The sequence below is a fragment of the Mycteria americana genome, chromosome 5 (genome assembly GCF_035582795.1).
Source record: "Mycteria americana isolate JAX WOST 10 ecotype Jacksonville Zoo and Gardens chromosome 5, USCA_MyAme_1.0, whole genome shotgun sequence".
Classification (NCBI taxonomy): Eukaryota; Metazoa; Chordata; class Aves; order Ciconiiformes; family Ciconiidae; genus Mycteria; species Mycteria americana.
Genome location: NC_134369.1, coordinates 65945735 through 65969680, shown reverse-complemented (window position 1 = coordinate 65969680; position 23946 = coordinate 65945735). Strand labels below are relative to the sequence as shown.

The 23946-nt window shown below is 41.1% G+C and overlaps 1 protein-coding gene across 3 annotated transcripts in view; it reads left to right on the top strand.

Annotated features, from left to right (window-relative positions):
- The window catches only part of SYNE2 (spectrin repeat containing nuclear envelope protein 2), a 200289-nt gene that overhangs the window by 134219 nt on the left and 42124 nt on the right, over nucleotides 1-23946 (top strand). For all 3 annotated transcript variants that reach the window (XM_075503772.1, XM_075503771.1, XM_075503773.1), the window contains exons 80-95: nucleotides 402-533; nucleotides 2470-2666; nucleotides 3741-3873; nucleotides 4813-4995; nucleotides 5446-5592; nucleotides 7267-7443; nucleotides 9218-9373; nucleotides 11011-11160; nucleotides 13524-13694; nucleotides 15639-15772; nucleotides 16085-16289; nucleotides 18252-18431; nucleotides 19915-20043; nucleotides 20605-20759; nucleotides 21106-21253; nucleotides 22478-22572. In XM_075503772.1, the coding sequence (XP_075359887.1) occupies nucleotides 402-533; nucleotides 2470-2666; nucleotides 3741-3873; nucleotides 4813-4995; nucleotides 5446-5592; nucleotides 7267-7443; nucleotides 9218-9373; nucleotides 11011-11160; nucleotides 13524-13694; nucleotides 15639-15772; nucleotides 16085-16289; nucleotides 18252-18431; nucleotides 19915-20043; nucleotides 20605-20759; nucleotides 21106-21253; nucleotides 22478-22572 (2492 nt within the window). The remainder of the gene's footprint in view (nucleotides 1-401; nucleotides 534-2469; nucleotides 2667-3740; nucleotides 3874-4812; nucleotides 4996-5445; nucleotides 5593-7266; nucleotides 7444-9217; nucleotides 9374-11010; nucleotides 11161-13523; nucleotides 13695-15638; nucleotides 15773-16084; nucleotides 16290-18251; nucleotides 18432-19914; nucleotides 20044-20604; nucleotides 20760-21105; nucleotides 21254-22477; nucleotides 22573-23946) is intronic.

Here is a 23946-nt window from a genome sequence, read left to right as displayed (position 1 = left end):
AAGTGGACATTTCAACCTATTACTCTGACATGGATGGGACTTTATGACTTCTTGCAGTAATTTTTGAGTGCCTGGACTGACAGGAGAGCCATTTAAGGCACAAAAATACCAGCACCACTTTAAAATAAAACCTAAAAATTGATCTTACAACACCCCTAGAGAATAAAAAATTAAATATACCACTTTCAAATAGGAAACCTTGAAGATATTAGAGAATTAATTAATTAATCTGTGGTAAAATCATGTCTCACTTTAATATTTCCATATTATTCACCTGTTTTCATGTTCTGTTTCGTTAAAGTAAGAGCTGCTGATGCTGGAATAAGTACTAAGGCCTCAGTCTGGTGCAGCAAAAATGCAGACAGATGTGTGCTATGTTAGTGATGCAATGTATTTTTTAGGAATGGATCGAATTTGATGACGAATGCCTAGTTTTCAATAAGGAGTTAGAGGCACTTGCCTCTACATTGCCTTCTGTGAATTTTGTTGAAGAAACAGAAGAAAGATTAATGGAAAGGATTGCACTTCTACAGGTATTTATGCGTCTGTCTCTCTGACTGGTTCTCTTTGTGGAACTGTAGAGCTTTGTGTCCTTGTCTGTGTGTGGATGCAAGCTGAAAACTTACGTTTAAAAGTAGCAGAGACCCAGGTGCTGAAATTCATTTAAGTGGGAGTAATGACTATAGCTACTTTAGAACTTGGTCTTCAACTGCAAATATTTGGGAGAAGGTAGTGTGCAGGCTACATGGATCCCAAGGACAGTAGGGAGCCTTGGAGTGAACACAGAGCCACTTCTCTGTAATTCAGGAACGATTTTCATGCCATGATGTAAAACCTATGGAAGAGGAGAATCAACCCAGTGCCTTCAAATATCTGAACACCTGGTTGCAATAGAAGGTCTACAGGTTTACCAGCTCCTTTTAAAATCCTGAGAATTCAAAATAAGATGTCCTGATTTCTATCATAACAAAGAGAATAAAATTATTTTTGTATAGAATGGCAGATAGGCTCCTGGTTTGTTCCCAGCTGCATCTCTGATGGCAGAGCTACACCTTTATTTAGAACCTCAAGTCAGTTGGAAACATTTTATCTATGTTTTATACACATTTGAATATAAGGATATGAAAGCAGCCTTTATGGTTGTTTTGTAAAATTAAGAAGAAATAGCGTTCAATAAACTTAGTGATGTATCTTCAGAGAGTGCTCTGCATTCCTCACAGGTTTGACCTTTCTCAGTCTTCAGAGGACCCACTCTATTAGAAATTTTTGAATTAATGAGTCTTTGGGTCTATATTGAGTCCAGTTTGATATTTAGATTCATAGACTATTAAGGCAAAAAGGACTACTGTTATTTAATCTAGTTGATTGCATGAAAGAGATCATTGGACGTTCCCAGAAAATTCTGAGCTACAGTAAAGCTTTTTAAATAAATCAACAGTAGATATTTACAATCACAGTGGCCCTCTGGTGCTTTTGATGCCTGTTGCACTGAGACAGGAGACATGCAATATTTGCATAGCCATTGATTGTGAAGTTGCCTGGTTCGCTTTGTTTTTTTAAGTTCTTAACTAGCTTTTCACTCTTAAGTCTTTATTTGTCTTTAAAGATATCAGAAACAAAGTAGTAAGGCTTTAGAAGAGGCTTTAATGCTTTTGGGAGGAGTCTGAGCACTGGAGCTTCACAGTTTCAAGGACAGAGCAGAATAAAATTCTCTGGGGCTTAATTCCTATGAGAGAAATATTGCTATTAATAATATTGTACAAGCCCCTTATGCATGGAGAGAAGGGAGATACTTGCATATCACACAAATGCTATTTTCTGCCTTCTCCCTAGGACTGATCTACTTCCTGGGGTTTTTTTTTCTTTTTTTCCTTTTCTCATTTTGATCTTCCAGTGAAGTGTAGCAATGGTAAAATGATGCTTTGCTTTTATTCAGCTGTCTAAGCAAACCAGAGCACTCCTATGTCTTTTACTTAACGTCTTCACTGTTCACTCTTCATTCCTCCCTGCCACCATTATTCAATAATTATCCCAACAGCTTCCTTCAAAACGCCGATAACATTTTTTTAAATAGGATAGAGCCAGAAAGCCCTCTAAGAACAGGAGGGCAATAACTTTCTTCTGGGGACAGTGATATGTTTGGACAATGTAGCCAGATCTGATAGAGAGTGTTTGTCCATTGCTTGAGGTTTACGTGTGTCAAAAAAGCCCATCAAATCATAACACAGTCATTCTGGTAATGTATTAAATTATATTGAGATCTATCTTGATCCATCCAGAGGAAACAAACAAAAAAAAAACCTGTGTCCCTTTTGCATGTAATGAAGTACAGATTCCTTCCGTTTGGAAAATAAAATACATGACAGAGGAAATGTGAGATTAAGAAGTTAGAACAAATGATATGTTTTGCTAGTTGTGTTTTCAGTTTTTAAAATATTATTGTTTTACAAACTTCCCATATTCTGATAGCAAATCAAAAGCAGTGTTGATGAAAAGCATGCCAGGCTGTACCAGATGGTGAAAGAAGGGAAGAAATTGCTGACTGCTGTGAGCTGTCCAGAAATAAGAAGCCAGATTGGGAAGCTGGAAGAGCAGTGGTTGTCTTTAACCAAAAAAGTTGGCCATGAACTACACCGACTTCAGACATTACTCAAACTCTTGGTCAGGTGGGTGTAACTCAGAAAGCAATTAGAGATATCAGCTAGAAATTAGTTTCAGACCTTCTATAGATGTATTTTCTGAAATATGACAGTGAATTGATAAATAACATAGCTCCTTTAACCTAAAAATGAGAAAAAGGAAAAAAAAAGCAGTGGTGATCAGAAAAGTGGCCCTTTGTTACACAGCTGATCTTCTCTCACTGTGTAGACAAGTGCTTCACTTCCTGCTTACTTTTGTAGGAACAGTATTTCGATTGCTCCCATTGCAAAGTCAGTGCATCTAGGTGAGAGTTAGCTGCATCGTGCTGCAGTTTGTACGTTGGAAGTGTTAACAGAAGCTCTGATCATGCTGCCCTAAGCATTTTGGCCTGCTATGAATGCAAGCTAGCCTTGATTCTCATGCAAAGGCATAATGCGCCTATCTGTGCACGTACACTATCCACCTTACAAACATTCAAGACCTGGCTGAAATGCTGCCTCAACTTGTGTTTTGAAGCTCTACAAAGGGGAAGGACCCAAGCATGCTCAATGCTTTCACATGGCCCAACCCAACTGTCAATGCAGTCCTGGCAGTCAGGTGGAGACAGTTTGTCCACCAGCTGATGTACCAAGCTCAGCTCTACCTGCACCTGGTCTATGTGCTCTGAGCTCAGGCTGGCTGGACCCACAGCGTGGACAGAGCATGCCAGTGTTTGTTGGTATTTACCCCTGCTGTGTATTCTGCACTATATCTTTCAGTGTGCACAATCTCCTCTGGTGGTTTTGACCTCCAGCAAAGCTCCTTTTCACCCATGTGAGCTTGTCCTGGCAACTGCTGGGTGGGTACAGAAAGAGGATGTTTTCAGGGAGAGCAGACCATCTGAAAACAGCTGATAGGAACAGCCTCGTGTTTACATCCAGCAGAACTGCTGTATTGCACATCGATCCATGCTGTAGCCATGCTTCTGCAGGGTTATGTAGCAGGATAGGTGCCAGAATAGCACATGCCTCCTCACAGAGAGGAAGACAACTTGGGTGAGAAATGTAATCCTAGACTCAGCTAGGAGATATATATTTGTGTATTTTGTTTTCTCCTTGTAGCTACAACAGAGACTCGGAGGAATTAACAAAATGGCTGGATTCTGCTCAGCAGAGAATGAATTTTTGGAAGGAGCAGTCTCTCAACGTGTCACAAGATCTTCCCACCATCAGGGATAACATCAACAACTTGTTTGTAAGTCAGTTCTCCTGCCAGGTTTAATGACTTCCAGTGGAAAGGACCCTTTTGAGTGGTTTTTGTATTTGCCATGACCCAGAAGCTGCCCACAGAATATAGCACAGAATATAGCATAGAATATAGCTATATAGAATATAGCTTTGTGCCCCAAAGCCAACCAATGATCTGTGTGGGGAGCCGTGATGATGGGAGGCCACCAAAGACCTTCCTTCAGATTGTGAGGCCAGCCAGAATGCATAAATCAGAATGGAATCCTCTCATAATGAAGTCCCAACTGCAACACATCACAGCCCAGCCAGGATCTCTTATGTACCCACAGTGTAATAGTATGGTTTCTGTCTTGCTCCTGATGCCAAATACCAGATACAGCAGTTCAGCCAAGTTTATGGGCCACTTACCAACTGAATCTGGAGTGTGGGCTCAGGGTGCAGGGGTGAAGACAGCGGGGCTGTGAAGATGGTGAGCCAAAGTCAGGGAAAAGAAACACGCTGAATTGCATTTCATGTCTTTGACTGCCCCATGGTGCTGTGCTCCCCTTGTATGACTAGCCAGGAGGTTCAGCCCCAATGTGAGGCCTGACAGAGGGAGTCTTGCACAGTGGGAAAGCAAAGCATTGTGAAGGTTGGACTGGTAGGTGTGAGCTGGCCAGAGACTTGAGAACTGGGGTGGCTCCCTGGAACTCTGTGTGAAGTGGGGGTCAGGATATTCCTAATCCCTGTGGAGCAAAAGTTGGCATTCAGCACTGTATCAAGCTGGGCAGAAAAAGGCCTTACCTGCTGCCAGAACATGTTGAGTTTAGGTCTTCTGAACTTTACAAACTTGCTAAAATCTGTTTGTTGAGGCAGTTCATCCTGTGACTGAAAACCTGGTTTGTCTTCTTATTTAAATAGATACAGAAATATTTACCCTCTCTTAAATTTCTCCTGTGCACCTCAGACATTCTCTAAGGAAGTTGATGAAAAATCTTCCCTGAAGTCATCTGTGGTGAGCACTGCCAACCAGCTCTTTCACGTGAAGCAAGCTGATACTGCAGCACTTAGGTCATCTTTGCCAAAGTTTGAGCAAAAATGGGGAGAACTGATTATACAGCTCCCAGCCATCCAAGAAAAGCTTCACCAGGTGAGGAGAAACTCTGCTGCCATCTCTCACTTCAAGCTAAATAATTACTTTAAAATGTTGCTGCTGGGATTCAGACAGCTGCTGCATAAGGCCCGCAAATTACCTCTTTCCTAATTAGCTGTCTGTCTTGCTTTCAGAACATCCCCAATATTGTACTGCAGTTTAATTATTGCAATGTTCTTCCTGGGCTGTTTCACATGTATCTATCATCTTTACAGTTTTATGTGAAAGTCTGTTACAATTAGAAAGAATTTTATTTCACATTTCTGAATTCTCGAACTTTTCTTAATTTAAGTCATATGCCCCTCTGGAGCACAGGGATCACTTTCAAGTTCATATCCTGATAATTGCAGTTATAGTGCCTGAGCCTTTCTAAAAATATAGATGTCATCTTCCTTGATATTTCTAATGAGCAGAGTGTAGAGGATTCACTCTATGCTTTACCACCAGCTTCAGATGGAAAAACTTTCATCACGGGAAGCTATTGCTGAACTAATGACCTGGCTGGACCACGTGGAACAACAGCAGGGACATGAGGACCCAATAAATTCACAACGTAGTGCTGCCCAAGTCAGAAGCCTCCTTCAGAAGTACAAGGTAAATGGGAATCTCTAAGTCCAGGCCTTCTGCAAGGTGTTTGGCTGTAACAAGGATGGAAACAGCCTACAGGCACTGTCGTATCCTTCCCCTTGCTCTCGGGAGGGTTCCTCAAACAGTCTCAAAGGTGTCTTAACACCTTCCTTTATAAAACCCTTTTGCTTCCATGCTGCACAAAACACTGCCTGCCCTGCAATATAACTACTGCCTGCTGTGCTATAATCTCCTTTTCCTCATGCTCTCCCATCTGTCTCGCTTGTCCTCTCTGTCTTACATTTAGATCATAAAATGTGTTGAGCAGGAAAGCTTTGCTTCCTTAGGAAGATAGACTATGTGTTTGTGCTGTGTTTTAGTCTGCCTTTTCAACAAGGAATACCTCGTAATTTTGGAGCTCCATAGCCAGGATTAATTTAACTAGAGACAAGGGTTTTTTAATATTATGTTTCATCAAAAGAGATAACCTGCTAGGAAGGAGGGACAAGATGAACATCCCTGTGGAGAGAGAAGCTGCAGCAGACTCTTGGCTCTGTTCAGATGCTAAAGCATCAATGGCAGAGGCTGATTGCCCCAGCCACAGGAAGGATTCAAGCCACGCTTGTACCTCCATAAACGCCAGGGAGCCCATCCTCAGGGCACAAATCCCTACAGAGCTGTATTTTGCTCTCCCCTTGCAGAGCTACTGAGTGGTGCTCTGGGCTCAGACAGGTCGACAGTTCTCAGTCTGCAACTGCAGTTCTCAGACACTTTGGTACTGCACGTAAGGCAAGTGCCAATGTAAGCATTTCTTTCAGAGTGCCTTAGTATAGCAGATACATAACATTTTGGTCTATATCAGTTGGATTTGGAAGTTGGAACATGTAGATGAGGTGCTGCTTTTAACCCTTTGGATATTTAGAGATCAGTTTGTAGGTGTGCCTTCTGCACTTGTCAGCAATGTGGGGATGTGTATGCTGAGAATAAAGCTGGGATGAGGGTCACGAGTTCCTACAGGGAAGCAGCTATGGCTTCAGTATCTCTACTGTGGTTCCCTGGTGTCTTTTTTCTGGGTACTACTATATACAGTTTCCTCCCCTCTTCTCCTAAGACCTTCTGAAATAAAGGCATTCCCTTATGTTGTTCTGACTTTGCACATAGTTTCTCACTCATCTCTGTGGGCAAGGACACTGGTGCTGGAGGAAGCTTTTTCCTCCCAGGTATTCTGATATTCTGTTTCAATATTCTATTCTGATACCAGATCTTTTGATAAAGGAGCACAAGCTCTTGTCTGCACTTGTCTGTGAGTCGCAGGAGTGTGGAAAGGCCTCGATTTTAGCCTAATCTGGGCCCATGGCAGTGTGATGGTATTGTCCAATCGATAAAGTACTGAGTCTGGTACCCCTAGGTTTTATTCCCTGCTCTGGCACTAGCCTGTTCTTACCTTGAGCTACCCATGTAATGATAGTGATTTTCTGCAAAAGTTTCAGTGGATGGAAATAGCTACACAAATATAGAATGGGAAAAATTGAGAATTATTGCTACAGCCAGGTCTCTTTCAGAAAAATATTTTAGGCCATGGTTCAGAATAAGCCATGAATGTCCCATAACTGTGCCTTGAAGCATCATTGGAACTGATCAGATTAAAACTGCCAAACTAATTGTTCTACATTTTTGTTCCTTTTTTTTCCCCTCCTCCAGGAATATATGATGGAAATGAACTTTAAACAGTGGATGGTAGATTTTGTTAACCAGTCACTCTTGCAGATGAGCACTTGTGATGTGGAAAGCAAGCGGTATGAAAGGACAGAATTTGCCGAGTGTCTTGGAGAGATGAACCTGCGGTGGCACAGGCTGCAGGTGTCTCTCAACAGAAAGGTTTGATTGAGTTCTCATTGCTTTCTCTCACAACTCTGATCTTGCCTGTGCCAGTGGTCTGTATTTTGCAAGCAGCCTTTCTCCCTGAGTTTGAAAACACGGTTGAACATAGTGAAACTCCCTGTGCTCTCTGCTGTCTGTCCATCCCGCTGTCTCATAGGCAGCCTATGGAGTGGTCTTATAGCAGGTACCCAAACCTCACCAAGGTCTGGGAGCGTAACCTCCTGTAACTTGCAGGGAGGGAAGACAGACAAAATCTGCTCTTCATGACAGCCTGGGATTTACCCTAATTGACTGTATTAGGTGGAAAAAATAAGATTCCTCACATGAAGAAAAGACAGTCAATGACATATCAACAAAGAAGACCTATATTGAGAAAAATATGAAAAAGGAAGAATTCAGGGTAGTGTCTGCAGGGGAACTCTTTAGTGAAATCTGTTGAAGCTTTGGGGTGCTGTGAAAGTTGGGGCATTTAAAACTTAATGGGAGAAAACACTGGATGGTTTGTGGAAAGGAGAGGTGCTACACTGCTTGGTACAAACAGCCAGGCCCTGCTCAGCAAACACACACCAAAAAAGCAAACAACCCCTCCACATGCCATATGATGGAAATGAGAAATAGGGATATATTAAGCTACCACCTGTTTTCCTGTTGTAGCAGTTGGATTTGCCAAAAAAGTGATTATTAAGTAAGTAGTGTTGACAGCCGTATTCAGATGGGGACATATGACCCTGCTGGAAAAGGCACAGCAGGGATCTGTTCCCAGCCCTGCTCCAGCCTGCTTGGGTCACTGGAAATGGGCTACTGTGTATCTGCATCCTCCTTCTGCAGTAATGAAATATGCTTTCCCAATGGAGTGCTTTGAATATCAGCAGCTGATAGGTAAATTCTACATGTAGACTAACTATACCAGCATATCTTCTGTGTGTCTCTGTAGAAAATCTGTTTCAGGCAGTGCCTCAGAATTACTTTACTCTGGTGAGGCTAGAAATAATCCATGCATCTAGAATTAGATGCTGGTGCTTGTGTGCCCCAGTGCCCAAAAAAGCTAGTGTGACTCATGCAATATGGAAAAGACCAGGGGAAGGTTAGCATCCCAAAATGCAAACATGAGGCTGCTGGAATGAATCCCTCTACCAGCACATTCCTCTTTCATATCTGTTTCTCTCCCAAACTTACAGGGCTTTGGGAGAAGGCTGCCCTCCCTGAATCCAGATACAAAGACCACTGATCAAACAGGAAATTCCCAAATTTTTCTGACTCAGAAAGTCTTCCAGAAACATTTTCAAGTAGAAAATTCAGTTCCTGCACAATTGAAAATTTCCATGATGAAATTTCAATTGGGGGGGGGGGGGGAGTTATCTTCTCTAACCATTTTCAAGAAACTGCATTCTAACATTTAATGGATCCTCAGGGCCAAAGTTGAAGATAGGAGACTTGAGGTCCCTTGCTTAATAGTAACTTTGTTGGTGGGTTTTAAGGAGAATGGGGTTTTCAGACTCCATATGAATGTGCCCATGGAGCCCAGGGTCCTCCAATTTGTCAGGTCCGCAGGTTGCCAGCTCCAGAACCCACGCTGCCGTGTTTCCTTCCCAGGGAAAAGGTCAGATCCTAAAGAGCTCATAAACATTTTTAGCTTTTCCTTTCAAAATACTTTCTCTAAATAGTAATTTCAATGTAAATATTATAATCTCAAATTTTGTCATGGAAGGGGGAGCCCTGTTTCTGCCCACCTCTAGGTTTAGGTAAGTTAAAATAGTTCTGTAACTTTCAGGTACAAGACCTGCAACAGATTTTGGAGGATATTACTGAAAATGAGAACAAAGCACAGACTCTACGCAACTGGCTGGAAGCTCAGAGTGATCGACTGAGATGTTTACAAACCCCAGCAAGTCTCATCTCTGCACAGAACACATTAGATGATTGCAAGGTAAAGCATTATATGTGTGATATTATTGTAAAAAACATATTTAGCACTTTGCTGAATCCAGACTAAAGAATTGCACAGATTTTAACAGAAAAAATGTAAAGAAAGTTGCCATTTTCTAGAAGAATACTACAATGTAATTTTAATTAAAGCATGGTAGGTTCAGATGATAAAGAGCCAGATCTACTTTTAATGTGAATCACTATTTTATGTTTTTTTCCTCCAATTGAAGATGCATCTGCTGTTGTTCCATGGTATTTGGAGTGTTGTACAATATTGTAGATCTTATTCTGAGATGCCTCCAAAAGAAGTAGTTCTCAGTTCAGCACAGCCATGGCAAAAGCTATCAATTCCATTAGTTTGAAGAGCTCTGTGGTAGCAGTGTTGTGGAAACTACACAGTCCCATTTGGAAAAATAGTGACTCTCTATACTCCTGCCTAGAATGTAGTCTCTGCACCAGCCTCAAGAATCTGGGTGTACTTTGGTTTTGTTGTGTTTTTCTAGCCATCAGCTCCCTCAAAATTAGTACAGGTGCAGCCAGCTAATAATTGGCCCCTATTACTCTGCCAGTCTGCTGTTTTCATTCAGTAGTGTTCCCTCTCTCTTTTTTAACATGGAATATTTGTTCTTTCATTGCCATGGTTACATGTCTCTCTCTTGTAGTAGGCTGCTTTTATTGCCTAGAGTGCTCTATTACAGACCGAGTTACTTGTCTCTCTGAAGCACTCTGAAACATATCGAGGGGCCAGAACGGAAGAAAGACACAGGGTATCTTTGACTAAAACACTAACCTGCTCACAGCAAGGTACAGTGCTAGGATGCAGGTGGCTAGAATATTTCATTAAAATTAATTTGCTCAAAAAAAATGAGGTCCAAATTTGGAAATTTGGAGACAGTAAGTGGGGGGGGTGGGGGAGGTCATGGCTTTAGGCATAGTATTACAGGAAAATGTTACGGCCCATTGTGCATATGGATATTTACTCATGTTGTGAAGAACTTATTGCTGAGCTTTCCCCAACATGTCAAGAGTAGCTTACAATCTTGCTGATTGTGTTACGGGAGAAGTTATTCTCCCAGGCATCTCCACTGATTTCAGTGGGGTTTCTCCCATGAGAGAAAGCCTCTGACTAAGAGGACAAGCTGAAAATAACTTTCTGAAGTTGTTAAGATGTCAGGGACCCTCATATTGCAAAGTCAGTTCCTATCTTACCTTTGTCTGCTGGAGCAGAGGAGGACCTGAATGCTAACCTGTCCAAGGAAAAGTTCAGCTGCATTAATAGAAAAACTTTTTGCATCCAGAGAGGTACAGAGAGGCCTGCATGGTGGCTGAGGAATTAGCTCCTGATGATTTCCTTCCCAAGCATAATGTCCAGTGCTCATGCTGACTAAATGGACTGATTTAGTCCATTTAGCTCAGCCTGCAGGAGGCTGTCTAAAGCAGCCACTGTCATTCTGAATTCCTGTAAAGCTGTTGTTCTGTATCAGAGTTGAAATGGTGGTGGTGTTGCATGACTGAAGAATTACACGGAATTGGTTTTAAAGAAGGAATGTTTATCTAAGCTCCTCACACAGAAGGTTTTCTCTATGGTCTCATTAAAACATCTTATTTACCTTCCTTTTTTTTTCTTTTTTCATTTAGGAGCTAGAAAATCAACTCACAACTAAATCCAGAACTCTTGATGAGCTCAAACAGAGTTTGGCTTTGAATGGTAGTGCAGAACAAACCCCAGAAGCTCTGTCTGTCAGTATAGCTGAGCTGTGTGAAATGGTGGACAGCATTGCAAGCCAGGTAAAAGTTTTGTTTGCATTCAGATTTCCTCCAGTACATATTCTTAGCACCAGTGTTACTAATCTTCTTCATGGGATGGCAGGAGCTGGTACAAAAAAGATGCAAAGTATTCCTTACTCTTAATCTTAACCTTCCTAAGAACTTCCTTTGAAGTCTTTACCATAACATAAATTAATGTATTTCCAAGGTTGAGAGAGAAAAAAAAGTCTGATCTTGAAGTAGTTCGAATATGGGGGGAGGAGGGACAGACCCCCATCTGCAGTTTAAGAAAATAAAAAAATAGCACTGCTATTTTCTGTCAAGTTGAAAATGGAAACCTTAAACTCTTACTCGATCTGCTTCTCTTTCATACCCTGGTCTTTCACCCCCATAGTACGCTGGTGGAAGCTGCCTACTCCTGCCCCATTCTCACTGTAGCTTTTCCATCTCCCAGTTACTATTTCATCCACACACCTGGATGGCTTTCACTGTCTTCAAATCCTGTGTAGTTTCCAGTTGCTTCAAGGAGAGTCTGGCAGATTGGTTTCCCATGCAAATTGACTCCCCAGCAGTTTGCATTTATAGTTATATTATCTTTATACTTGGAACTGATCTATTTTTATCTAGATGTAGTTGATAGGCACAGAAGATATAATAATGAGTGCATTTATGGATTTAAATTTGTGATAATAAATAACCATATACTGTAGAGGATTATACGTGGTGCAGTGATTGTGTTTATAGTTAAGATTCCCTTACACTTTCTGTTATAAACACCTTGCTTTTGTTCCTCAAAACTTCGTGAAACCTGAACCCTTTTGCTTGAACTCTTCCACATAAGGTGTTGGTCCAGGACGGGTCTGCTCCTTCTTGTTTTAGGTTTCAACAGAAATGATGTGGCTGTTTCTTACCAAGAAAGCAGAGAAATTTGTGTGTGTGTGTACATGATGAAAGTTTTTCCTTCCGCTGTAAAGCTGGGGATTGAAATTGGCAGGTGCTTTTTTCTTCTTGCAGTCACCATGGGTCACGTTAATTTTAGTATTTTTATAACTTAAGTATCAAACTTAAAAACCGCAGAATATTCTTACAGCATAGTTGTCTGCATGTGCAATGAAACACTGAGTGCAGCTTTGTTCCTACAGGTGACTGCTCTCAGCAGAGCCAGGCTGTGATTTCAAATACAGGTCTAAGGAGATGTGATACCTTGATTGTATCGTCCGTAGGTTGATCTCAAGAGTCTGTGGCCCACAGACATTTCATGAGCATGATGTCTTTCCATCTTCCTTGTGTGGGCAGTAATTAGCTGCAGGCTACAAAAAGCAATTAGAGATTCCTCCCACCTATACCATGATTCAAATGAGAATAGGGATGATTAATCCATCTACTCCTGTGTGCCTGGAACTAGGATACTAGGATACAATGATCCGTGCAGTCTGTTTAGTGTGCACTACGATGTAGAAAAGTCTTCATCTTCCGTTGTGTGGATGCATAGTCAGAACTGAAATCTGGCATCTGGCTTTACCAGGTCCCATGGAGATATGCTTGTTTGCTTGCCTGGTTTTCATGCTCTTCTCAAAGCATCTGGTACTGGCATGACTGAAAATAGATATTGAATTAGATGAATGTTTTGTCTAACCCAGGACATGCCTTATGTACTTACCTGATGCAGAAGGATAAAAATTACAAATCACACTGAAGAGAGACTGTGGTTTTGTGTTTGCAATGTCTAGGAGTATGTGGCAAATGGAAACTATGCTTGCCCCCCTATAGATTAAATGACTGTAATAATGAAAGAGACATAGAAAACAAAGAGGATATCCATAATTTAATTTTGTATGAGAACCCTGAAGTTCCTAGACTGCGATTCAGATGGGCCTGCATTATTAGAGCACAATGGCATAAGAGGGATGATAGCTCTCCAGAGCATTGTAGTAGTGCCTTCTTCCATACAAAACAATTTCTGTTCACATTTTCATTAAAAGGAAACTTGATCTCTGGATCAAACTGTCTGCTTCCTAAGAAGATTAAGGCTCTCAACTTCTTCCCACTTCAGTTTGATTTTGGCAGGAAGGAATAAGCAGTTCATTATTTCAGTACTTTTTACTTTTGAAGGCATTCTGGAGTTGTGGCTGACAGAATAGTGCTACCTTGAACTCCGGTTAAATTTTCATTTCCAGCAAATTCTTATCCTTCACTCCAAATACTGTTTACTGCTTGGTTTGAAGCCTACACAATTCCTTACCAAGTAGGAAAATACTCCAACCTGTGAAATTCTTGTGGATTGTCATGGAGTGAGCACTGAGCTTAGATTTTTCAGTCAATTTAAAGGTGATTTTTATGTCAGGACTACCCAAGAAATAGTAACAAAAGCGGTTCGTTTGCAGGTTGCACAGTTAAAGACCTCAATGCAGTCAATACTGGAGCAGTGGAGAGTATATGACAAAGTTTATGCAGAAGTCAGCCTGATGACGACAAGATATTTGTACTGCATAGACCAGTGCAAACCTTCTCTGGTGTCATTGGAAGCTTTGAAAAACCAGGTCAAAACTCTCCAGGTAAATCTACTGAAGTTGTCTTATTTCTGTACTTTCTTCTGTGCCTTTAAACAAATAAACAAACAAACTCCACTGAAAACAAGACAGAAAAATTTATCTGAACAACTTCCTCTTTATTATAGTGCCATTGAAGTCAGTGGAATATTTTTTTTTTTACCTGCAGAGGCACTGAGGACTATTTTTAGACTTCTTACTTTATTTAGCACATAAGTTCAACTTTGGTGCCCTTTAGGTACCAAGGTTTAAGAGAGAAGTGCAGGTCAGCTGCTACCATGTCTGCCTTACTGTGGGCTAGCAGAGCCTCCATCTTGGATTGCAAAGATCCCTTGACATTTTAGTCTTCTGCATGTGCTGGAAGGCATCCCCATATGAGGCACCAAGTCCTCATGCTCCCTTGCACTACAGAGTCCAGATGGACATGTGCACTCCAGCACCATCCCTCATGCTAATGTCTACTCAGTCCATATCTAATCCACATGGACAGCAGGAAGTTTGGCTGAAAATACAGCTGGCAAAGGAAAACCTAATGCCATCGCTATATGTGTTCGCCTAAAGGTTACTCACCATTCAGTGAAAGATGTTGGTTCTTGACTCATTGGTTGAAAGGAAATTTGCCCCCCTTCGCTTGCGCTTCCCAGGGAAATGCCCTGCCGTAAGGCTGTAGCATAACCTGGAAGGAGATGCCTGTGCATCGATGCTGGGACTCTGCAGAAATGAAGGAGACCTGGGAGAAAATTGGCGAAGGGAGCACGTCTCTAGGTCTGTGATTTGAACACTCCACTTGGGGTACTGTGTCCCAGCCGCTGTGCCAGTGACCACTGACGCATTTTGCATTAAAGCATTATTTGCATTAAAGCATCTTTCCACATATAAACAGCACTGGAGTCAAGGTCCAGGACCCAGGATTCCCCTTACCAAAAGCTGGAGCTTGGGTTGGGTGGGTGCAGCAGCCCTGGGTCAGAGCAGGGTGATCCCTGAACCTGGCGTTTCTGATTCCTCCAGCGCAAAGTCAACTGTTCAGTCGCCCTCCAGAGAGCTGGAGTTTCCTGTGCAGCCTCTGAATGAGGCTGGGCATAAATGCCAGGTGTAAATGCTCTGGATTGTCCTGCTGCTCTGCTTGGCTGTTACAGACCCCAAGTGGAGCATTTTACATTTTACTTGGCTATTACAGTTCCTAAGTGGGGCAGTCAGGCTGGCCCCAGGTCTGAACGTTCTACAGATATGGCTAAAATCGCCTTACCTGGCTTTAAATGAGTGTTGAAAGGCTGCGTAAACACTCCCTGTTTCGGTGTAAGTAAGGCCTATTTTGGTTTATTTTTAAGTTATATCAGAAGTGGTGCAGGACAGACTGAGGCTGTGAATCCTGGATACGTGTCTCTTGGCTGTAAAGCCTGCATAAGCGCTTTCCACCCTCACCTGGCAACACATAATAAATGGAAGGAACTGGGCACCTTCTTACCTCCTTCCTTCCATCACCCTCTTTATTTTTAATCTGGATCAGTTCATGGTTAAGATGCATGGCAGGGTTCTGCAATTGCCTGTATCAGGAGGGGGAACACGCAGCCAGGGACAGGAGTTTTCGAGCCAACTTTACTGCCGGTAGAAATTTCCTTGAAACAGTGGCTTAAAATAAAAACATTTTTGGTTTCTAGTGAATTAATTTAATCAGTTCAAGGCTGTGGGTTTGTTAAATGAGCTGTTTCTTTAAGAGCAAATAAATTACCTCAGTATAAAATAGGCCTCCTGAATGATTTTTTAACTTGGACGATTTCACCTCTCTTTTAGCTTCCTAATTTTTAGGATCAGGTGTTACATTTTTCACAAACATTTTAATCTGTGCTGCAAACATGTGGCATTATTGCTACCCTATCCCTACCAATCTATAGGGGAAGCTATACTTAGGTCATTCATCTCCACAACTAATTGCAATAATCCTTTTTGCAGTCTCTTCAAGATGAATCAGAGAACAGTGAAGAAAGTTGGGCCAAGCTCCAGGCTGCTGCCAGTAACCTGAAGAAAAACTGCTCGCCGTCCTTTGCAGAGATAATTGAACAGAAGTGCACAGAGGCACACACTAGGTAAGCTTGAGAAAAAGACCCCTAGTTATTAGTATTTAGAAAAACAAAAAAGTTGCTGAGACAGGACTTGAATGTCTGTCAGATTTTTATATCTATATTAATATGACTCACCTGTCTAACGGTACCTGTGTGAGGAGTAGCTGATACTACCTTTTTTGTGACAGATCACAGGGCACAAAATGGTGCTGTGTCAGCGGGCTTTCAGTAATATGGGTATGAATGCAAAGAAACTCCCATAGGAATCCCACACCAGATCATATTCTGGAGGAGAATCTACTAGGAAAATGCTCTTATCCTTTGATATGTTGGCAGGTGGAACTCAGTAAACGAAGACATCACAGATCAACTGCGGGCAGCGCAAGCGACCCTGCAGCTTTGGGAGCCCTTTGATACTTTATGCACTGAGGCAGCAGCCAAGTTACAACAGCACAAAGAGCAGTGCACTCAGCTCTTGGATGCTCACATGCCCGAGGATAACATGATAGAAGCCCTGAAGCAGAGGATACAGGACATAAAGGTACAGGAATATGTTTTGGCTGCCTGGTATAAACCAGGATTTATTTTTGAGAAATAAATCAAAAGAACACCACCTTCTCCCCTCCTCCCCCAAATCCAGTCAGTGGAAAACATAAAACCTGTGGGTTTTTTCCATTAACAGGCATGTTTGTATTTCCTTTAAATACTTTGACCCAATCCTGAGACCAAACCAAACTAGAGTTAGCATAGGATGAGAAGAGGGCAGAAGGGAGCAATCATATTCCATCTCTGCCCCTTTCTGCTCTATACAAAGAATCAGGCCTGTGTTGGGAGGAATCATTAAACCAAAAATTATTTACTTTATGGGGCACTGCTTGGGAGGAGAGATAATATCTACTAGAACAATAGCTGGGGAAAAAAGACTGGTTTTCCAGAACACAAGACCATCTTGAGGTCTTCTGCAGTCTTCAAATTGGTTTTATTTGGGTTGGGTACTTTTTTTGGCCTGGTCTGATAAATTCACAGATTTCTGAGCTCATTAGATTATTCTAAATGCTTCTGACTTTAGGCAGATTAGATCTCATGCTGAGACCACAGGGTACATACATTTGACTCTTTCAGGCAGCAAAGGTGTCATTAGGTTCTGACATTTTTGGTTTCTTCAGACTGCAATAAAGAAATATAATAATCCTTATTTCAGGACAGAGCAATGATTCATCACGCTTTATGAACCTCTAGCCACATATTGGAAGAAGTCCAAAGTACTCCATTTTGCATGTGGCCCATTAAGAAACTTTATATTATGGGAAAGAGAACTCATATATTTCTTCTTGTGTCAGAAACAACTGACAGCAGCAAAGCTTAGACCAAAACATTTTCACTTTCTTCTGATCTATTAATGGCTGTGACATAAATTCATCAGTATGTCAGCAAAAAGGCATCACATTTTCTGGAAATTTTTGGAAAGAGTTTTGCACTTACTAAGCAAGGCATGACCACTAGAGTACTGTTAGCACTGTAGATCCTGTCCTGGTATGTGTGGGTAGGACACATGGAATTTACTGTGTTTTTTTGAAAGTGGTGAGTTAGAAGAATGGGGATCAGTGATTCAGCATATGAGTTACATGTATTTGAAAACTGTATTTTAATCTTTTCCTCTAGTATATATTAGGACAGATTGTGTTTTTATGGAACTCTGTCGCCACAGTAAACAGAAATAAAGTCCTATAGAGAGAGTAAGAAATCAAAACGTGTTATGTACTAAATGGCTGAAGTGGCAGTTTACAAATATGATCCATTCCAAAGACAGCGGTCAGGAACTAAGAGCCATTTTGCTTTTTAGGGAAACATGTCTGCTTTTTGCTATCAATCAGAAGTTTTTGTTCATTACTCACAGAAAAGACGATATACAGTGGCAAATTCCAGGTGGTTTAATGGCTAAAAGTAAATGACAGTTGTCCAGGTCAAAAAAATAATCAAGTACATTGAACGAGTATAAAATTACTCCCTTTGTTCTTGTACTGCCTTTAGAGTTTAATTTTATAGCATCATTTCTGTAGTAAAGGGGAACAAATAAAACCAAAACCATAGTCCTCAGTCACTAAGGGATCCAAAGTACTGGTATGTTTGTAACATAATAGCATTTCTTATCTGCAGCGTGGGCCAGTTTCTCCATCTGCTAGTGTAAATCTATTCTGTACAGAGGGATATTCTGATTTCTCTCCCTAATCTCCTCTGTAGCAGTAGTATCCCACTGCCTGAAGTCACTGGTGTTCCACTGAACTTTGAACTGTGCCTTTCCCAGCACTAGAGTCAATGGATGCAGTTCCCATTATCCTCCGAGTAAAAGACTGAAGCTTTCACCATAGCTGAATTTGGCTCCTAGAGGAGATCAACAAAAAGAGCTTAGTTACAGCAACAAAAGATACTAAATGAAAGTGGCACATGAATGACGATCTGATTCATTTGCTGATTTTTTTTTTCTTTCCCCTTCTCTCATCAGAATTTACAGCATGGCCTGCAAAACATAACAGGATGCCGTACCCAGATTTCTTTGCTGGCTGATAAGATAAAACAGCAGGCTGGGACAGCTGCACAAGCCGTTCTGTTGGAGAAGCTGCAGCCGCTCCAGAGAGCATCCTATTTGGAAAAGATGTTGCAGAGGAAGTTAGATGAATTTGAGGTATTTTTCTGAATATTAAATTAGCTGTCAGTGTGAGGTAACTTCTTCACTAGAGCCCTGTGTGAGCTACCTTCTTCACTAGAGCCCAGTAGTTCTTGAATGGAAATGAAATTTCAATAAAATAAAACTTGACAGTATGATCAACTATGTAAAAAAATAATACATGAAGCCAGAGGAACAGATGAAGGAAGGGTTTCACCCTTCTTACCTTCTTGTGTTGCTCTAACAAGCCTTTGTAAGTGGACCTATTACAGTCAAGCAGTACGGGACCCTCAGATGATTAAAGGTTAGGAAACGTATTTTTATTCTATGAACTTCGAAGTAAGTTGTAAACTTTCTTAGCTCTGCCTTGGAAAAAAACTAAGGGCTTCAGTTTGCTTTGATAAGAGTGCACACAATGTACCTAAAACCAAACAGAAAACTGTGGTCATTTGATGTCATTTTGAAGACCAGATTCACACCCCTGTTCAGGCAGAGTAGTAGGGGGGGACCTGGATCCAGGTTTCCCCATACGATGCTCTGCTCACAGGAGTGCTGTGGGATTGACTTCCCCTCTGCACAGGTATTCCTGAGAAAACTTCCAAGCAAATGTACTGCTGTATATTTACTGATGTAAAACTAGTCTGTTCCTGTGAAAAAGTCTGGTTTCAGTGAATTGTTCTGTTCTAAAGTAAACCCAAATTCATCAAGAAATTTTCAGCCAGCTCTATTTATGACTCCATCTACCAGCACAGTTCAATGGCTGGAAGCCAGGTATCTTTGTGAAGATAACAGATTTCTCATATTCCCTGTGAACTTCTCGCTCCATGAAAAATTTCATTTCTGGGTAGTGATTTTCTCTGGTGTAACCCTGTAGCATTACCACAGAACTGTCTCTCTCCCCACACCAATTTTTGCCATTCATTCCTTATAAAAATATTGCTGTTTCAGTGTTCTTAGAGATGTGGAGCTTAATTCTTGCAAGAAAAAAAAGCTTCCCCAGTGCTCTTTTCCCTGACCCAAAGAAAAACCAACCTAGTGAATAAAAAAGTTGAATTCCAGCTCTAGTTATTTCTCTCCACAGAGCTCATGTAATCTGTACAGCCTTGGCTGTAGGCACAGGGGAGCAGGCCCTGTGTGTAGCTCAAAGGAAGCTCATTTTCACAAGTTTCTTCCCTCTGATAAACTAAGTTTTGGCTTTCCAATTGCACAATAAATCAAACAGCCCAAAGCTACAAAACGGTATTGCAGATGCCCCTATTCCTTCCATATATATATGAATCTCTAAATTCAGGAGATTCAGTTTCTGGCTTTCTGCTTTGGCTTAAATTTTCCCCTTATCCAGTGCAAAAACTGAAAAAGTTCAGTTAGTGAGTTATAAATACATTGGAATTTGGATTTAACATATGTTTGTTTTCCTGACGATAATGCTTATTGCTCCTTTTTGTATACTGAATATGTGTATTAAATCATAATTAACATAAATATGCAATATTCACCCTAGTTCAATCTTTTACAACTGGAGGATTTCAATAACTGCCTTGAAACGCTGGAGGGTCATGTCAAGAATTGCACAGATGCCTTTGATAGTCTCTGTCTAGAGGGAGAAACAGACAACTCGGAATTGCTCTTGGTATGTTTGGATTCCCAAGTACAAAGAGATATATACTCAGAATTTAAGTGTCCATAGGATACCAGCTCTTGCCTACTTCAAGAAACTCTTTGTGTCTTAAGTATCATAGTTATACCGCTTCCATCAGAGCAACTGTAATCTCATCCAAAACACAAAAAGCAATGATTTAAGTTTGTAAAAACTCTAGATATGCATTGCAGGCCAAATGCCTGCATGGAGGGGAGGAAGATCGCATAGATTTGGGGTTGATGGGAGATCTTTTTCCCCAGCTTTGCTCTGGAGCTATCCTGTTGCCCTCAATGTAGGGTACAAAGTAAATCTGCAAGCACCACCTCTTGAGTATCTGTTCAGTACTGTTGGAAAAGTGGGCCCTGTGTAAGGGAATTGTGACTTTTTTGTTTCCTATATTCTTTAAAGTTAACACAAAAATTTTGGGGTTTTTTGGGTTAGCATTTTGGATTCATAACATTCAGATACTTCCTACAGAAGAGGCTTCTGTATTTCTTTGAAATGAAAGAAAGGCAGTATTTTTTTGCAATTAATTTATTTTTTTACTTCCAGAGTCACACACTGGAGCTTGCTGCACTTTCTCCAAGCATAGAGAGCTTGAATGAAGCAAGCATTAAAGTGCCACTCAGTGACTTCACCCTGAAGAAAATGCAGAGCCTGACTCGGCAGTGGAGTCAGAAAACAGCAGCTGCTCTGGAACGCTGCAGGTCCGAAATGCCAACAAAAAATCACTACTAACCATTTCCTTTTCTGTGAGGAAAATCAAAACCAAATTAAAGCATGGGAAGTCTTGCAGTCTGTTCTCAGCTTTCTCAGGGGCTGTCCAAGTTGAATTCCTGCCCTTTCAACTTACTCCAGATTATTCAGTGGCTATTTGTAGTCCAAGTCACTTGAAGCAAAAATCTGGATGTTCATAGGTGAAGAATGTAGCAAAGTGCCAAGCAAAACCCTACTATGTTAGTATTACTAACCACCATGTTAGACTGTATGCAAACATATCCAGAAAAACAACCACCAAAGCAGTAGTTTCTGATGATGTCTTTTGTTTTACAGTGTGCTTGAGGGAACTCAAAATGATGAAAAGAAATTCTTTCAGAAATGTGAAAACTGGATGAAATTCCTAGAAAAAATGAAAGAGGCCTTAAAAACAAATATTCCAGGACAGTTTGAAGAACTACAGGAGCAACAGAGAGTATATGAGGTAAAGCTAACTCTAAAAATGGAAACATCTTCTTGAATGGTGAAGCTGGGGGGAAATCACTAGAAAATACTATGCCTTTTGAAATTAGATCTGGGCAGAGTTTTACAGAACATTTCATTCTTGAAATGTGGCCTTGTACTTATTCAGAGGAAAACCTTGAAATGTGAGAATCCTTTCCCAAAATGGATGGATCCCTTTTTGCAGGGATCAGACCTTTAGGAGTGCATCCTCAAGTGTTGTGTCATGGAAGTCCTACCTTTCTCCAACCCTGAGGTTACTCACCTGTCTGCCTGTCCTACAGCGCTGAAGCCTGTGGCAATTAGCTAGGCAGTTTGCTGGCAATCTGGCAGGAACCTTACCTGTTTCTGGAATAACTACATTTAAAACAAAATGTTTTCACAGCATATTTCCATTTTGACCAGTTGTTAGATTTTGGTGGAAATCTGTTTCACTGGCATTTTTCCAATCACTTGCTATGTGTTATACAGAGATAATGCGTCACACATGTATGACAGTATCCATTCAGAGGAGAAGGTATATTCCATGCTACCAGTAGTGTGTGGATGCAATTCTAAGCAAAGCGTCTATCGATAGACTTTGTCCTAGTGGAGGGAGGATGGAAAACCAACCAAAATACAGGAAAAACATCACGTGGTAAATGCTAAACATCATGAACTGTTAGAGCAAGCTTTGTGCTGCTGCAGTGGACCACAGCTTCACACTACCCAAAGTACTGCTGCTAATTCCACAGAGTGTTAAGTCTCTGCATGTTAGCGATATTCATTAGAGTCCACAGGAAGTAATTTTCTGTCTTTTACTTAGACCTCTCCAATTCATTCATTGCAATGAAATAATTTATAGAATAAAGTTTTGCTCATTGTGATAAAGAGTAAATTTACCCTTATGTGTAGCTTTTTTATACCTTTTCTATGGGTCTGTGTCTAGATTGCATTTCTCATTCATGAGTCCAGCAAATTTTAGGCTTCAGATTACCTATAACATACAGCTCCTGGTGGGTTCTGCTATCACATATGCGCAAATCCCCCCTTGTATCCAAAAAGCGTGGGATCTTGTAGGATGCATTTGACACTAGCACTTGAAAATAATAGAGGTTTCAGCATTTAAAACTAAATAAATGCTGTCACTCTAGAGGAGCAGAACCAGCTTTCAGAGCAAAAGTTGTTCAGTGAATAGATAAAACTGTTTTTCTTATGGTATTTTCAGATGCTGCAAACTGAGATTTCCATAAATCAGCAGACATTTAATTCTATCATAGCAAAAGTTCTAGTCTCCTTGGAATCTGGAGAAGCAGAGAAAAGGTAATCTATTTGTTTTTCTCCCTAAGATCTTGGTAATTTAGTGAATACGCTCTCTTCCTTGGAGTTGGTATTGAATCTTTGCTCTCATGAGGACATAAGCCCAAATTCTTGACTGAGTTCACTCTTTAAATAACCCCCCAGCCCATTTTGCAAAAGTGTGAGGAAGTGCAATAAGAAAGAAACACAGGTGCCCTGGCCAGACTGCATTTTGGGTAGTAACTGGATGTTCTGCCTAACAAAAATAATTGCTCTGGGACAGGAAGGCTTCCTTCTCTACTGCTACCCTGCAGTTGTTGAAACTGTTAACTGTGGTCAATGAAGCTACCTTCCTGCAGCGGGTAATGAGGATGCTGCATATGAAGGATCCTTTCTCTCTTCCTAGACCTCTCTACTTTTTAAGTGCAGAGGTGTGAGACTATCCGCGTTGCCCTTGGCACACATGACAGGGCATTGAGTCATCAGCCACGCAATCCAAAACATATGGTAGCTAAACCTCTTTTTTATCAGAATGATCTTATACTTTTCTCTTAGTCAATGTAGAGTGAGAAGCAGCAAGTAATATTTGTGAGCAGAGGTTCAACTGCCTCAGGCATTTCTGCTGTGAAGACATTACCCCTCTGTGACAGAGCTTGCTGCTCCCAGAGAGTTGGCAGGACAGTGTGTGTGCTCCCCTCAGCCACTTCACTATGAAGTCCATAGCTTGGCTTAAAAATGCCAGGGAACGTAGGGCTAAACAAAGCAATGCTGCTGGATTTTTGTGTTGAAGCTAGCCCCACAAACACAGGTGTTTGTATAAGAGCTAATGTGGGGGCCATGGCCTCCTGCAGAGGAGCAGAATTGATAGATGGGGGTTGTCTTAACCACTGCAGCTAGATCTGCTGAATCATCTAACTATGTTGTAGGAGAGGCCAAAAAACTGCCTGAATGGGTTCAATAACAACACAGAGCCTTTCCACTTTGCAGTTAGGTCCCACTGCTGTAGGATACAATGATGGTTGAACTCCCGCTTACAGCCTGGTAAAAGCACAGATCCATTTTGCAGCATAATCAGGGATCTTGTCTCACTTGCATTGACCTTCTTTTTCTTCAGAGAAGTGTTTAGTGCATATTATTTCTGTGATTGCTGTACTATATATGTTGCTATACCACAATAGCAAGAATGGCTTGCATTATCCATTCTTGTGTCATGTAAAAGTTTTTTTGGATTGCTTAAAAGATGGAATGCAGAGAGCAAGGCTGAGCTTAGGGCTGCATAGAGCTTTTTGCATAGCTGGGTATTGTAATGGGAATACAATATTGCAAATGGAAATCCATCACAATTATTGTAAAATGCAGCCTTGAGGTCAAAATATATTAACACTCAACACTTGTCAT